The sequence below is a fragment of the Leopardus geoffroyi genome, chromosome D1 (assembly GCF_018350155.1).
Source record: "Leopardus geoffroyi isolate Oge1 chromosome D1, O.geoffroyi_Oge1_pat1.0, whole genome shotgun sequence".
Lineage (NCBI taxonomy): Eukaryota > Metazoa > Chordata > Mammalia > Carnivora > Felidae > Leopardus > Leopardus geoffroyi.
The window spans coordinates 61,504,189-61,517,905 of NC_059329.1; the positions used below are offsets into that span (position 1 = coordinate 61,504,189).

Below are 13,717 nucleotides of genomic sequence, written 5' to 3' on the forward strand. Positions count from 1 at the left end.
GTTTGAGAATTTGAAAGGTGAGTACACGGAAGTAGACTAAAATAAAATGATGGAAGTAAAGTAGAATTTGAAAAAAATTACACAAAAGTAAAAAGTATAGTGATAAAAATTAAAGAAATATATTTTTAATAAATATGAAAATAAAAATGAATTTTTTCTCTTTCTCTATTCAAGGAAAAGAAAAGAATTGTAAAAGAGAAAAAGGAAAAAGAGAGAAAATTGAATAGATGAACCTGTTAACAGATTGAGTAGGACTGAAAGTGATTCGTTTTCCCCTAGAAGTCAGTCCATGTAGCGCTTTATAGTCCATAAATTAAGCTGGCGGTGAGTTTTGTGTTCTTGAAGAGCAATGTTGGCCTAGTTGGGCAGGGCTCAGTGTAACGGCCCCGCTCTCCACTAGGTGGCGCTGCAAGCCTGCTGGTATGGATTGTTGTGGTGCTCTTTGTTGCGCATGTGCATATGCAGGAGCGTTGAAAAATGGTGCCACCCAGCCACACAGTCTGTTCTCCCAGATCAGCAATCGCACACCAGTCCTCCGTCTTCAGCTCTCCTCCACTCCCTGCTTTTTCACTCTCTGTGACCAGGCCCCAAGCAGTACCTCTCTCCCAAGTTTTGTCTCAGATGCGGCTATTTACCCCGGCCCCTTACTTCCTAAGGACTGCGGCTTTGACCCACTCCGCCCCTCTATGGGAGGGTCTCACCCAGCAATGGCCGAATATCCGCTGCACCCAGGAATGCCTGCTGGATGTTGTTGTTGCTGGTGCCCCAAGACTGTGGCCAGGTGCCAGCCCGCCCCAGAAAATGTTCGCGAGACAGTGTAGCAGCAGCACTTCAGGGATTATGGAAAATCACAACACGCATCTGGCACCAGGTTTCACCCTTAATGACCTTGTTACAGCACCAGCGAATGTGGCCATTTTCTGGGGTTTTCTGGGACCAGGTGACTTCAACAGTCTCTACCAAATGTCCTTCCAGCAGTGGAACCGCTTTTCCCTGTGTGGCCCCAGAACCTCCCAGCTCCCATTCTGTTCCTGGAGATTTGCCCTTCCCACCAGAGCACTGCCAGGTATTGAGCTGTGGAGTTGCAGCCTTGTGCTTCCCTAGTTTACAGTCTTAATAGAGTTTAAACCCTCTTCTTTCTCCTTTCTCCCTTTTTAGTTTAGTCCCTGCAGCTGTTTCCAATTTTCTGCTTTCTCTCCAACTGCTTTTGGGGAGGGGTGATTTTCCCATATTCTTTCCCCCTCCCCAGTCTCTGTCCTCTCTCTGCCTGAAAAAGAGATTCCCTACCTTTCGGGGCTTCTTGCTCCCCAAGTTCAGCTCTCCACTCCATGTACCTGCTGAATTCTGTGGTTCAGGTTGTGCAGATTGTTGTGCTAATCCTCCAATCAGTTTTCTGGGTGTGTAGGATGGTTCAGTGTTGGTCTGGCTGTATTTTATGGACGCAGACACAAAAAGCTTCCATGCTATTCCGCCATCTTGGCTCCTCCCTCATATTTCTTATTGTATACAATTTGTTGCTTTATATGTATTTTATTAATTATAGAAACTACTCCCAAGCATTACTTGAAGTGTTTTTTTTAATTTGTTTTTATTTATTTATTTATTTATTTATTTTTTTTTTTTTTTTGAGGGAGAGAATGTGTATATGTGAGTAGAGTAGGAACAGACAAAGAGAGAGAATCCCAAACAGGAAACACGCTCAGCGCAGAGCCCTAGGCAAGGCTCAATCCCAAGGAACCTTAAGATCATGACCTGAGCCGAAATCACGAACAGGACACTCATCCGACTGAGCCACCCAAGGGCCCCTTAATTCTTTTATCTCTCTGACTTTTAATCTTCCCTAAGAAGCTTTAAAATATTTGTTAAGTTAAAAATATTGCCATTTGTTTAGTCACAGTGCAACTATGGAAATGTTTTAGGAGAATAGATACAGTTACATAAAGAATATATTTCTATTTCAGGTGTATGCCGTTACAAGCCCCACCGGAGTGTTAATGGTTTCTACATGTGTTTATGTACATTTATATCTACAGGTGCTGCATTTGTGAATGGGATTTGTCATTCTAGTCTGCTTTCTATTGTATTTTTGAATATAAATAAATGGAAGGCTTATTTTTAGGGTGTATTATTTGCTAAATGCTTATAATTTAAACAAATTGTTAGAAAAAATTATTGAATATCACATTTAGAATAAGTTTGAAGTAAATAAGAACATTGCTTTCTTCCATTTCATATGAACATTTAAATTAATGTCTGAATTCATTTCTTTGACTAATAAAGGAATACAATTAAATTATCATCCTCTAGTGAAAATTCTTTATTTTTTCCATACTTTAAAGAAAATTGTGACATAATCTATGAAAAATCTGTTTTATACACATTGTTGTTTTAAACTCTCTCTCTCTGATTAGTAGTTGAAAGGAAAAAATGTATTCCCTATTCTATTTGGATTGGTGATTCTGTTCATGTTTATAAAGTCAAGAGGCATGTTTTGAACCAGATTCCTTTAGAGTATAGCCTCATTTACATTATAAAAATAACTTCCATGTTTTCAGTCATTTTACTATTTTTTCTTATTTTCAAGTTGTTGTGAACTTTTACCTTCTGATATACATGTAAATGCATGTTAGTTGGAAGTAGGAACAAAGGCCAATATGATACGTAAACCTGATGTCCTATCACCCTGGAAGATTGACAGTTATTTTTATTATCAGTCCACTATGTCATTAATGATTTGTTCAAATTTTGAGTTTCCAAAATAGAAGTAAGGACTTCAAAGGAATTACTAACAAACATACATTTTCCCTAGGTAGAGATTTTCACCAATTCTTCTATCTCTATACATTTTCTGAAAGACTGAAATTTAACAGCTATCAATTTATACATTTATGTATTTTATCTTTTTTTTTAAACAAAAACAGCTCTTACTTTTATTGACAATTTCCACATTTTTAAATCTCCATTTCATTTATTTCTAGTATGCCCTTTGTTCTTTCTTTCTCTTTGCCATCTTTGGGCTTAGTTTGTTCTGTTTCTAATTCCTTGAGATGAAAAGTGAGGTTTTCAAAAATGTTTTATTATTTATTTTTGAAGAAAAGACAGAGAGAGACAGAGTGTGAGCTGGGAAGGGGCAGAGAGAGAGAGGGAGACACAGAATCTGAAGCGGGCTCCAGGCTCTGAGCTGTCAGAACAGAGCCAGACACAGGGCTTGAACTCACAAGCTCTGATCATGGCCTGAGCCAAAGTCAGATGCTTAACTGACTGAGCCCCCCAGCACCCCAGAAGAGTGAGGGTTTTTATTTGAAATGTTTCTTAATGTTGGCATTTATGGATATAGACTTCCTCTTAAAACTGCTATTGAATCATTGCATATGGGTTTTTATGTTTATTTATTTTGACAGAGAAAGAGAGAGAGAGACAGAGAGAGAGCAAGAGAGCATCAGCACAAGAGGAGGAGCAGAGAGAGAGGGAGAAAGAGAATCCCAAGCAGGTCCAACACTGTCAGTGCAGAGCCAGATGCAGGGCTCCATTCAAAGAACCTCGAGATCATGACCTGAGCTGAAGTCAAAAGTTGGTGGCTCAACCAAATGAGCCACACAGATGCCCTTTATTGTCCCATTTAATTTTATTTTCAATTTTTAAATGTTTATTTACTTTTGAAAGAGAGAGAGAAAGAGCACAAGTAGATAGGGACAGAGAGAGAGGAGACACAGAATCTGAAATAGGCTCCAGGCTGTGAGCTGGCAGCACAGAGCCCAACACAGGGCTTGATCCCACGAGCCATGAGATCATGACCTGAGCCAAAGTCAGATGCTTAACCAACTGAGCTACCCAGGCATCCCAATTGTCCCCATTTTAGATGCCAAAATTGATATAAGGTTAAGTATGTTGCCCAAGGACACAGTACTCACAGGGGTTGGAGAAGGGTTTTCAACCCAGAAAGTCTGGCTTTGTAAGCACATTATTTATCTCTGTGGTCTACTGCCTATGAAAAGATATAATCCTTAAGTAATTCTAGAAATTAAATTAATAACAGAAGTACTCTAATTCTGAGAGTTACATAATGCCAAGATTCCTAGTACACAGTAAATGCAAAAAAAAAAAATGCTCAGTAACATTACTGTTATGAAAATAGACTCTAATTCAAGCAGTTTAAAAGGATTATCAACCGTATACAAATCTGTTATGACTTACAAAACAACATTTTATTTGCCAGCACACAAACTCTTTGAATACTGATGGCATGAGTTCAAATAAAAAGAGAAAAGTTATACTGAAATGAAGGGAAATAAAATGAAATTTTATGTCAATAAGAATAACCTGTCTTATATAGGATGTATCTGCCGTCCTTCAAAAAAACATGTAAAGACCAGTGAGGGAGGAAGCAAACTACTACATGTTTCTGGAACTGTCTGTCCAGTATCATTTCAAAATCTCCCTGAATGAAGGAATTATTTTTATAAACCTGCACTTGTAAGAATATTCAAAATTTAGTGGAGTGGGACATCTGCTCTACAGATACTTCCCATGGGTTTTCTCTCACTCTCCCAAAGAAGCACAGCCCCTATAGGTTGCATCATTCACTCTCAGAACCTCCCAGGGTTTGGGATTTACTCCAGCGACTCCTAGACCTGCATAAATCTTGCTTCTTCTGGAATATCCATGCCACCGTGACAATGAGAAAAGAACCAGATCCATTTTCAAGATTGGCAAGACCGTCTCTGCTGTGAGCGATAGTTGTTCTTTATTAAGTCCATGAAATGTACATGTACAAGTGGACAACATGACTGAGAGATGACTTCTATAAATGACTGAGTGTCTTATGTAATAAGCAGAGGTGAATCTTACACGCTACGGCAGTGAGTTGCAATTCATTTCACCAAGTTTTAAAGGCAAACACTCGAATGTGTTTTCCTTTTCTATTTGGTGTACTTAGACTTCATTGTAATACCTTCACAAGCTGGGTATTTTGTCTGTTATTTGTAGTGTGTGAAGCACTGAGGTAGAAAGTGACAGTGAGATTATGGATATGGACACATTCCTCTGATGGGGTCAGTGAACGAATAAGAAGGTTTCATATGGAGGCATAGTCTCTGTTTCAGAGAAATTGAAGCTTCTTATAGAATACAAGCATTGGTATTACGTGTAGTGAGTTCTTGTGCTAAGTGCAATCATTCCTTTTACAGCTGTTACTTCAAACTTTATATTAAGGCAGTGGAAAACACATATGATTCTTAATAAGCTGTTTAGTATACTTTTTTCTGATAGGTATCCATCTTTAGAGATCCATGTCTATTCAACCTGATTCCAAAATCAGTAACTCCACCTTTCTCCTTACGGGTTTCCCTGGCCTGGAACAGGAATATCCTTGGCTCTCCATTCCTTTCTCCTGTATCTATGCTATGGTACTCTTAGGGAATTGCCTGGTGTTGCATGTGATCTGGACGGAGCCCAGCTTACATGAGCCCATGTTCTACTTCCTGGCCATGTTGGCCCTCACTGACCTGTGCATGGGGCTGTCCACAGTGCACACGGTGCTCGGGATCCTGTGGGGGATCAGCCAAGAGATTGGTCTCGATGCCTGCATTGCTCAAACCTTCTTTGTTCATGGTCTATCATGCATGGAATCTGGAGTCCTTCTTGCCATGGCCTTTGATCGCTTTACTGCCATCTGCAATCCTCTGAGATATACATCCATCCTCACCAATATGAGAATCATCACCATTGGTGTGGCCATTTTAGGGAGGAGTTTCCTGTTCATTACTGCTCCCATTGTCCGCCTAAAGTTCTTCGATTACTGCCATCCTCATATCCTGTCCCATTCCTTCTGCCTGCACCAAGACTTACTTCGGCTTGCCTGCTCCGACATCCGCTTCAACAGCTTCTATGCGTTAGCCCTGGTGATCTGCACACTCTTTTTGGATTCGGTGCTCATTCTCATCTCCTACATCTCGATCCTGCATTCAGTCTTGACTATTGCATCCCGGGACGAGCGGCTCAAGTCCTTGAAGACCTGTGTCTCCCACATCTGTGCTGTTCTGGTTTTCTATATCCCAATTATTGGTTTGACTATGGTGCACCGCTTTGGAAAGCACCTCTCTCCTGTGGTCCACGTCCTCATGGGCAATATCTATGTCCTTTTCCCACCCTTGATGAACCCTATCATCTACAGTGTCAAAACCCAACAAATACGTAGCAGGATCCAGAGATGGTTCACTAAACAAAACTGAGTACTAGAAGTTAGTGTGTTCTAAGGAAGGGAAGGTCGTATTTGCAAGAGGAATGACTGATAATGATTTGTAGCAGAAATAAGAAATGTATATGTAATATTTAACAGATTAAAGGCATATTTATAGTCATTTCTTAATTTAGTTTTCCAGAGCCGGAGAAATAAGCAGAGAAAGTGTTACTGATCTCATTTCCTAATTTTAAAATTAAGCATAACGTTAACTACACCGACTTGTGTTCCCCAGTGTATCAGTGAGCACTTGCCTGGGTAGTTACTAAGTTTATGATACCATCCATGCTTTTTGAATTCTAGTTCAGCATGTGATTTTATTTTTCATAGAACTGGTATATCGGTACGTTTACTTGTATAGGACAAGTAGCCTTTGCATATTATTCCCATGTGTCACAAGTTGACTCTGTTGAGTTTGTTGAGAAGGAAAATTTTACTCTACCCTTCAAGGTTCTTCTAAATTAGTCTAATAATTACATTGGCATGAGACAGATTAGCAGGAGAAAAAAACAAAATTTAATTAATGCACACAGAGGTCCATAGTAAAATGAAGACCAAAGGAAATGACCAAGACATGAAGTTTTTATACATTTTAGACAAAGAAACATCCATCTGTGAGGAATTGACGGGACAAAGAAAACTTATGCTCAGGAGCTTCCATTAGTAAAGAATTCTAAATGTGGACTAGAATTTGGGCTGGGGTAATAAATCTGTAAAAATTACAAGATTTATTTACATAGGCTACTTTGGCCCTGATTCCCTATCTCTGATGATAAGGATGTCTCTTTACCTCTTGATGCAGAGAAGGTACCTTTCACATGGGAGATGTGCTTCCTGCTTTCTGGAGACAAAGAGTCAGTAGTCTTGCACTGGCTGTTTCTTAAATAAGTTTAATTCAGCATAATCTTTATGGTAATGTGGCATACTTCGGGGCAGCCTTCCCTAGGTCCCTGTAAGATCATTCACACCTCTTCTATATATGTTTAAGCAAAAGTGCCTAGAAAGCCTGTTCTGTCTCACCTAATAGAATGCAGGATTGGTAGATTAGATTACACAGTTTAATGTAAAAGATTTGGTGAACAGTGACTGAATCAGTTATCATATCTCTACATAGTCTACGATGTACCCCCAATTCTATATAGTTTACAATACTCATGAGAGTTGTCAATTGACTTAAATCTTGGTGTCAGTGTACATGAAATTTTAAAGACAGATCAACCTCTTTATCTTTAAGGTAGGATGCGAAGGCACATATATATTAAGTAAAACATCTGCACCTAAACTGGGGATAGAATTATGGTTGTGAGAATCTTTTGAATGTATATCCCATTTTTTAAATAATGTTTGTATTTATTTTTGAGACAGAGTGAGAGATAGCATTGAGTGGGGGAAGGGCAGAGAGAGAGGGAGACACAGAATCCAAAACAGGCTCCAGGCTCAAAGCTGTCAGCACAGAGCCTGACGCGGGGCTCGAACTCTCAACCATGAGATCATGACCTGAGCCGAAGTCAGACGCTCATCCAACTGAGCCACCCAGGTACTCCTGTATATTCCATTTCTATGTCTCACCCTCTTCATGGATAAAATTAGGAAATTCAAGTCAATAACAAAATGCAGATATTGTTATTTTTTGTTGTTTCTTGCTTTTGAAAAAACCTTGACCTCCTCCCAAATTAAAAATCAAAAAGTAAAAAAAAAAAAAAAAAAAAAAGAATCCCATAGTATCAGTCTCAAGATTGTTTTTCAAATTTCTTTAAATATTGTCACCTCATCACAGCTATATCAAGCCATGACTGGGACAGCAGAGTTATTAGCAGAGACTAATTACAGTTAGGCTACAGAGGTGGGAGGAAGCATATTGTTGCACATACACCTTCAGGTGTATGAAGTTCCATCATCGATATTCTCACAAACAGAGAAAAAAATCAATTTTGAAAACTAACGTTTGGTTTCTTACCTTTAATTTATCTTTTAGTGTTTTATTAGAAAAGTGATATGCTTTTTAGATTAAAAGAGATCACATTTATGTTTGTTACTCTTGCCTTTGAGAACTGTCACTCTGTAAAGCCCACACATCTCTATATCTCAGTCTATCTAAACATCTCTGTCCATGTCAGACTACTTTACCCGGATGGCTCCTTTCTGTTAGGCTCTCTGTAACGGTACTTTATTTCAGAATGCCTGCCTCTCCTATCAGTCCTATTTCTCTATGTGTAGCTCATTTCTGAAAGAAACTTCTGGCCAAACATTGGTAATTGACCTGTTCTAGTTATAGTGGGAAATAACAGACCTTATTTCTCCTCTTTGTTAGGGGGAATTTGAGAAAAAGGATGGAGAGGAACCTTCACATTATTATATTAAATATAATCAATATTATGATATTGATTGATGATGAAAATATAAGTGATCCCTAGTATATATGCATTAAGGTTTACATTAAACAAAATTTGGGGGGCACATAGGTGACCTAGTTGGTTAAGCATCCAACTTTGACTCAGGTTATGAGCCCCTGGTTCAAGAGTTCGAGCCCCATATCAGGGTCTCTGCTGTCAGCTCAGAGCCCACTTTGGATTCTCTGTCTTCTCTCTGCCCCCCCTCCCCCCACAAAAAAAAACAAAAATAATTTTTTTTAAATTTTTATGCATATTAGAAGTCAGATTTTGGAGTAAGAATAATTTGAGTTGCCCAAGGGCAATAATATTATCCCCCTTAACATGACAATAAAATGGGTTTGGTGAACTTTACATTTTGCGTAAGTTGAGCTTTTATTTTTCCCTATGAATATGTCTAAGAAAAGAAGTTTTCCTATAGTCTTCTATAAAATTTCAGTGTCTTAACTCTAAAAACTGAGCAGAAATATGATAGACTATAATTACCCCAAGTGAATAATAGTGAAAAGGAAAAAGTTTCAATAAGCATTTCATAAGGTCAGAGTTAAAATTCCGTGCTTACATATTTATACTGTATTTTATTAAGTTGTACCTAAAATGATAACAGAATTAGAAGTTAGCTATTAATGCATTATATTTGTGTATGTGGATATATATCAACATATGTATGTTTGCATTTATATATATATATATATATATATATATATATATATGTGTGTGTGTGTGTGTGTATTCAGGTGATACTTAGTATTTACAGATGCTGTATTTGGGAATTCATCTACTTGTTCAAATATATTTGAAACCCCAGAATCAATGCCCCCAGTGTTGTCACCATTAGTGGACATATGCCAGGCAGCAAAAAATTTGAGTTGCCTAACACACATGTCCTCAGCTGAGGTTGAACAGGCTTAAGCTCTGCCTTCTTGTTTCATCTCTAGTACGAATAAATGAGCATACATTTTTGTGGTCTATTTAATGCTCTATTTTACTCCTTTTTGTTGTTGGTGGTGATGGTGAAAATGGCCCCCAAGCATCCTACTGAAGTGCATCCAGTGTTCCTAAACCCAAGGCTGTGATCCATCTTACGGAGGTGACAGTGTGTCAGGTAAGCTCCCTGTAGGCAGAAGTTATAGTTGCCTGTGAGCTCAATGTTACTGAATCAAAAATACTGAACATCCAGAAAAAGGAAGAGGAGTTTTACCCATCTGTGCATGAGGTTGCAACTCCAATTGCTAGGGCAACGTCTAGAGTGTGTGATGAAACTATGGAGAGAATGGAAAGTTGACTAAGTTTGTGAATTCATGGTATTATGATCAATTAAATAAAAAGTAGTGGATGGCACTGTTGCAAGTGTGAAATCCAAAGGAATCTACAGATCCATTATCCAAGGTCAGAAAGGGTGAAATCCTTCTTGGTTAATGTTTATTACAGGGAAATGCCACATGAAATGTATTATTTGTAAGAAATGTGGGGGCGCCTGGGTGGCGCAGTCGGTTAAGCGTCCGACTTCAGCCAGGTCACGATCTCGCGGTCCGTGAGTTTGAGCCCCGCGTCGGGCTCTGGGCTGATGGCTCAGAGCCTGGAGCCTGTTTCCGATTCTGTGTCTCCCTCTCTCTCTGCCCCTCCCCCGTAAATGCTCTGTCTCTCTCTGTCCCAAAAATAAATAAAACGTTGAAAAAAAAAATTTTTTTTAAAAAAATGTGTATTCAATGTGTTTGATATATATTAAAATGTGTCTTTAAATTGAAACACACACACAGATTATGTATTAAATGGTTATTGAAAATGTGATCAGAGCTCAAAGCAACTTGATGCTTGTGTTTCTCCTAAAGAGAAATGGTTCAGAACTCAGTGACTTTACAGAACATAACTGCAGCAAATAATAAAAATAGACCGTATATATATTTATACTGTAATTCTATATTTATTAATATATACACCAAAATTGCTTACACAGCTATGAAAATACTACATGCATGCGAAGGTTCATTACATCATTAATATGCTTCAAAAATATTCATTTAGAGAGAAATATTAATTGAATTGTAGTACTTCTATAACACTCAACGTCATTGGCATTTTAAAAATAGAAAAAGTCCGGGGCGCCCGGGTGGCGCAGTCGGTTAAGCCTCCGACTTCAGCCAGGTCACGATCTCGCGGTCCGGGAGTTCCAGCCCCGCGTCAGGCTCTGGGCTGATGGCTCAGAGCCTGGAGCCTGTTTCCGATTCTGTGTCTCCCTCTCTCTCTGCCCCTCCCCCGTTCATGCTCTGTCTCTCTCTGTCCCAAAAATAAATAAACGTTGAAAAAAAAAAATAGAAAAAGTCCAAAAGTTGTGATTTTAAAAGTTATCTGTGTTATTCATAAGTAGCTGAAAAACTGCAGAAAAATATTCTTGATGTAATCTAATTTTTATTTAAAATAATTCTACATATATTCTAGTATAAAAAAGCCTGAATATCATACTTACTGACTAACTCTAATGAGAGAGTAGGGATAAAGGACGAAAAAAACATTTTAAATTGTTTGAGTTTTATACAATTAATGGTATTGTTTCAATTTAAAACATATATGTTTATCCAAGGAGAGAACTATAGGGATTTTTCATGGGGTATGGCATAATTTTAACTTGTCCACTAAATTTTCATACACGTAGGCATCACAAACCATTTTGTTTATATTAAAAGCCATACATAAATTTTGTGATTGGCAAAGTTTTCTAAGCATACCAAAAAAGGTATTAAAAAGGGAAAAATAAGGTAATAAAACATATTTTGTGTAAAAGAAAATCTAAATTATTATTCAGCTCAAGAGGAGCAAGAAGGAGACTCTAAAGGCAACATTTCACTCGATGAACAAGTAAATAAAGTAGGTAAAAAGAAATTAAAATGCATCAGAGACATCCTGAAGAAATAGAATTTCAGAGAGGAGTCTTTCCGAGGACAGAGAAAGCTCTTTCTGAAGCCACATCTGCCAAGAGCCATCTGCTCTGCCTGGTCAAAAAGGACGATTCTCCTGGCATACAGCCAGTTTTGAGGGTCAGAAAACAAATTTTTGGAATTCTGGCAGAGCCTAAAAGAAAAAAGTAGAAAACCAAAGGATCGCTCTCCAGGTGACAATGGAGGAACAGAGACCTGAGACTGGCAATGTGTTAGGTTTCAGACAAGATATTTGCTAAACTCTGAAACTGCATGGGACTGGAAAGCCAAAAGAGTGGGCAGGGAACACTTGAACAAGACAGAGTTGTTTTCGGTACTCTTGTCTTCCTTGGCGCACAAAGATTACAGTGCAAGGTGTGGATTGCACCCTAGCGCACAGTTGAAAGCCTGAACAGGCCAAGCCTTAGGTGCAAAAGTGAAACCAGCTAATACAGTGGTACAACCAGCTTCCACTGAGTCCAAATTTTGATTAGGTCAAGGTAAAGATCCTATATGGGGCTTACCACAGAGCAAGATGTGCATTATCCCTGGAGGAAAATAACACTTTCCCTGGCTTTCATGATTTTTCTATATAATGTCAAACACCCAGTGAGAAACTGGTAGACATGGCAAGAGACAAGAACATGAGTTCAAAAACAAGGAGAAAAGCAGTAGAAACGGACCCCTCCACAGCTGTATTTATTGTAAATAGCAGTCAAGGATTTTTAAGGTAGCAATGCTTAATATGTGCAAGGAAATAGAAGAACCAATGATAAATAATTTATTAGTCCTTAAAAATGAAGAGTTGAAGAATTTTACCAGAAAATTAGAATATACCAGAAATTTAAATTAAAATAAAGAGAGAGAGAGAGAGAGAGAATGAATCAGATGCACATTAGAAAATGCTAAAGCACAGGAGTTAAACGTGATACTTCAGGAAAGCTGAATCAGAGAGCAGAAGACAGGATTACTGAGCGAAATGAGAGGTTAGTAGAAAATAACAAACATGAGACTTTAGTGCCTTATTAGGGAAAGGAAGTGTTTCACGGTGATAAAAAGGTCAATCAACAAGGAAGATCTCTTTAAAATCTTCATGCATCAATAAATGGAAGTGCCTTTCTACCCATAGCTTAAAAGTACACAAATCAAAGACATCAGCAGCTGTAACAAGGGAAACAGACTAATCCACATTCATAATGGTCCATTTTAACACTCTTCTGTCAAAAACTGAAAACACAAGCAAATAAATCTAAGGATATAAATGATAAAATGACATAAAATTAATAAACTTGATCACACACACATTTATAAATACAAAAAAATGGATAGATATAGATCCATAAATATGGGAATAGATATAGGTACAAGTAACACTTCGATCAACAGGTACAGGTGAACAAAAAGTGAAAGATTGGGTCATACATAAAGCTTTAATTTGTATTGTTAAATTAATTTTGGTGTTATATTAACAACTGTTTGAAAACAGTGGCTCAGTATTTCAGCTCAAGCGCAAGAAGAATGATGTAGATTCTTACAAGGAAAATGAAGATAAGCATGATAACCAGAATAATCTCTACTGTGTACCTACCAGTTCCCAAACCCCATGTGAAGGGTCTTACATAAACGTATCCATTAAATTACAGTGACAATCATGTCTCTAGTTCCCAATAAAATGTATCTTATTCTTCCTTATCTATAGTTTAGAAGGCTGAATGTGTGATAGTAAATTGTACTCCAACGCCTGTAGTTAGGAACTGGCAAAATAAGAGTTTCGAACAAGGTCATTTTGACTCCAGAACTCAGGCACGTAACCAACTTCTTCAGCAGTTGTTTCTCTACTAAATTGAAATCTGCTTTTTGTATAAGATATTCTTGACAAATATTTGACTACCTGCCCTCATTTATGATGGACTTGCAAAATGCAGTTTCTCTATGAAATACTATTAGTATATGAGCATCTTAATGCAGAATAAAATGTACTTTGCTTTATTAAAAGAAAAACATACTTTGGAAAACAAATATCGTGAGAATCCTAGCCTCCAGAATTTCTGTCCAGGTTTTTTAGGCCAAAGGGTTACTGTTGATTGAATCGGGAAAATAATTGAAAAGAGGTTTAGAATAACGTTGTCTGTAATCTAAATCTAAAACTTGTCTTCACGTTACTGAAAAAATAA

The 13,717-nt window shown here is 37.9% G+C and overlaps 1 protein-coding gene across 1 annotated transcript; it reads left to right on the forward strand.

The window, feature by feature from the left end:
* The first annotated feature begins 2,465 nt into the window (after positions 1 to 2,465).
* On the forward strand, positions 2,466 to 6,230 carry LOC123602476 (olfactory receptor 51V1-like). The gene is made up of 2 exons (XM_045486962.1): positions 2,466 to 2,488; positions 5,285 to 6,230. Exons 1-2 carry the CDS (start codon positions 2,466 to 2,468, stop codon positions 6,228 to 6,230), a joined length of 969 nt encoding a protein of 322 aa, XP_045342918.1.
* Positions 6,231 to 13,717: the final 7,487 nt, after the last annotated feature.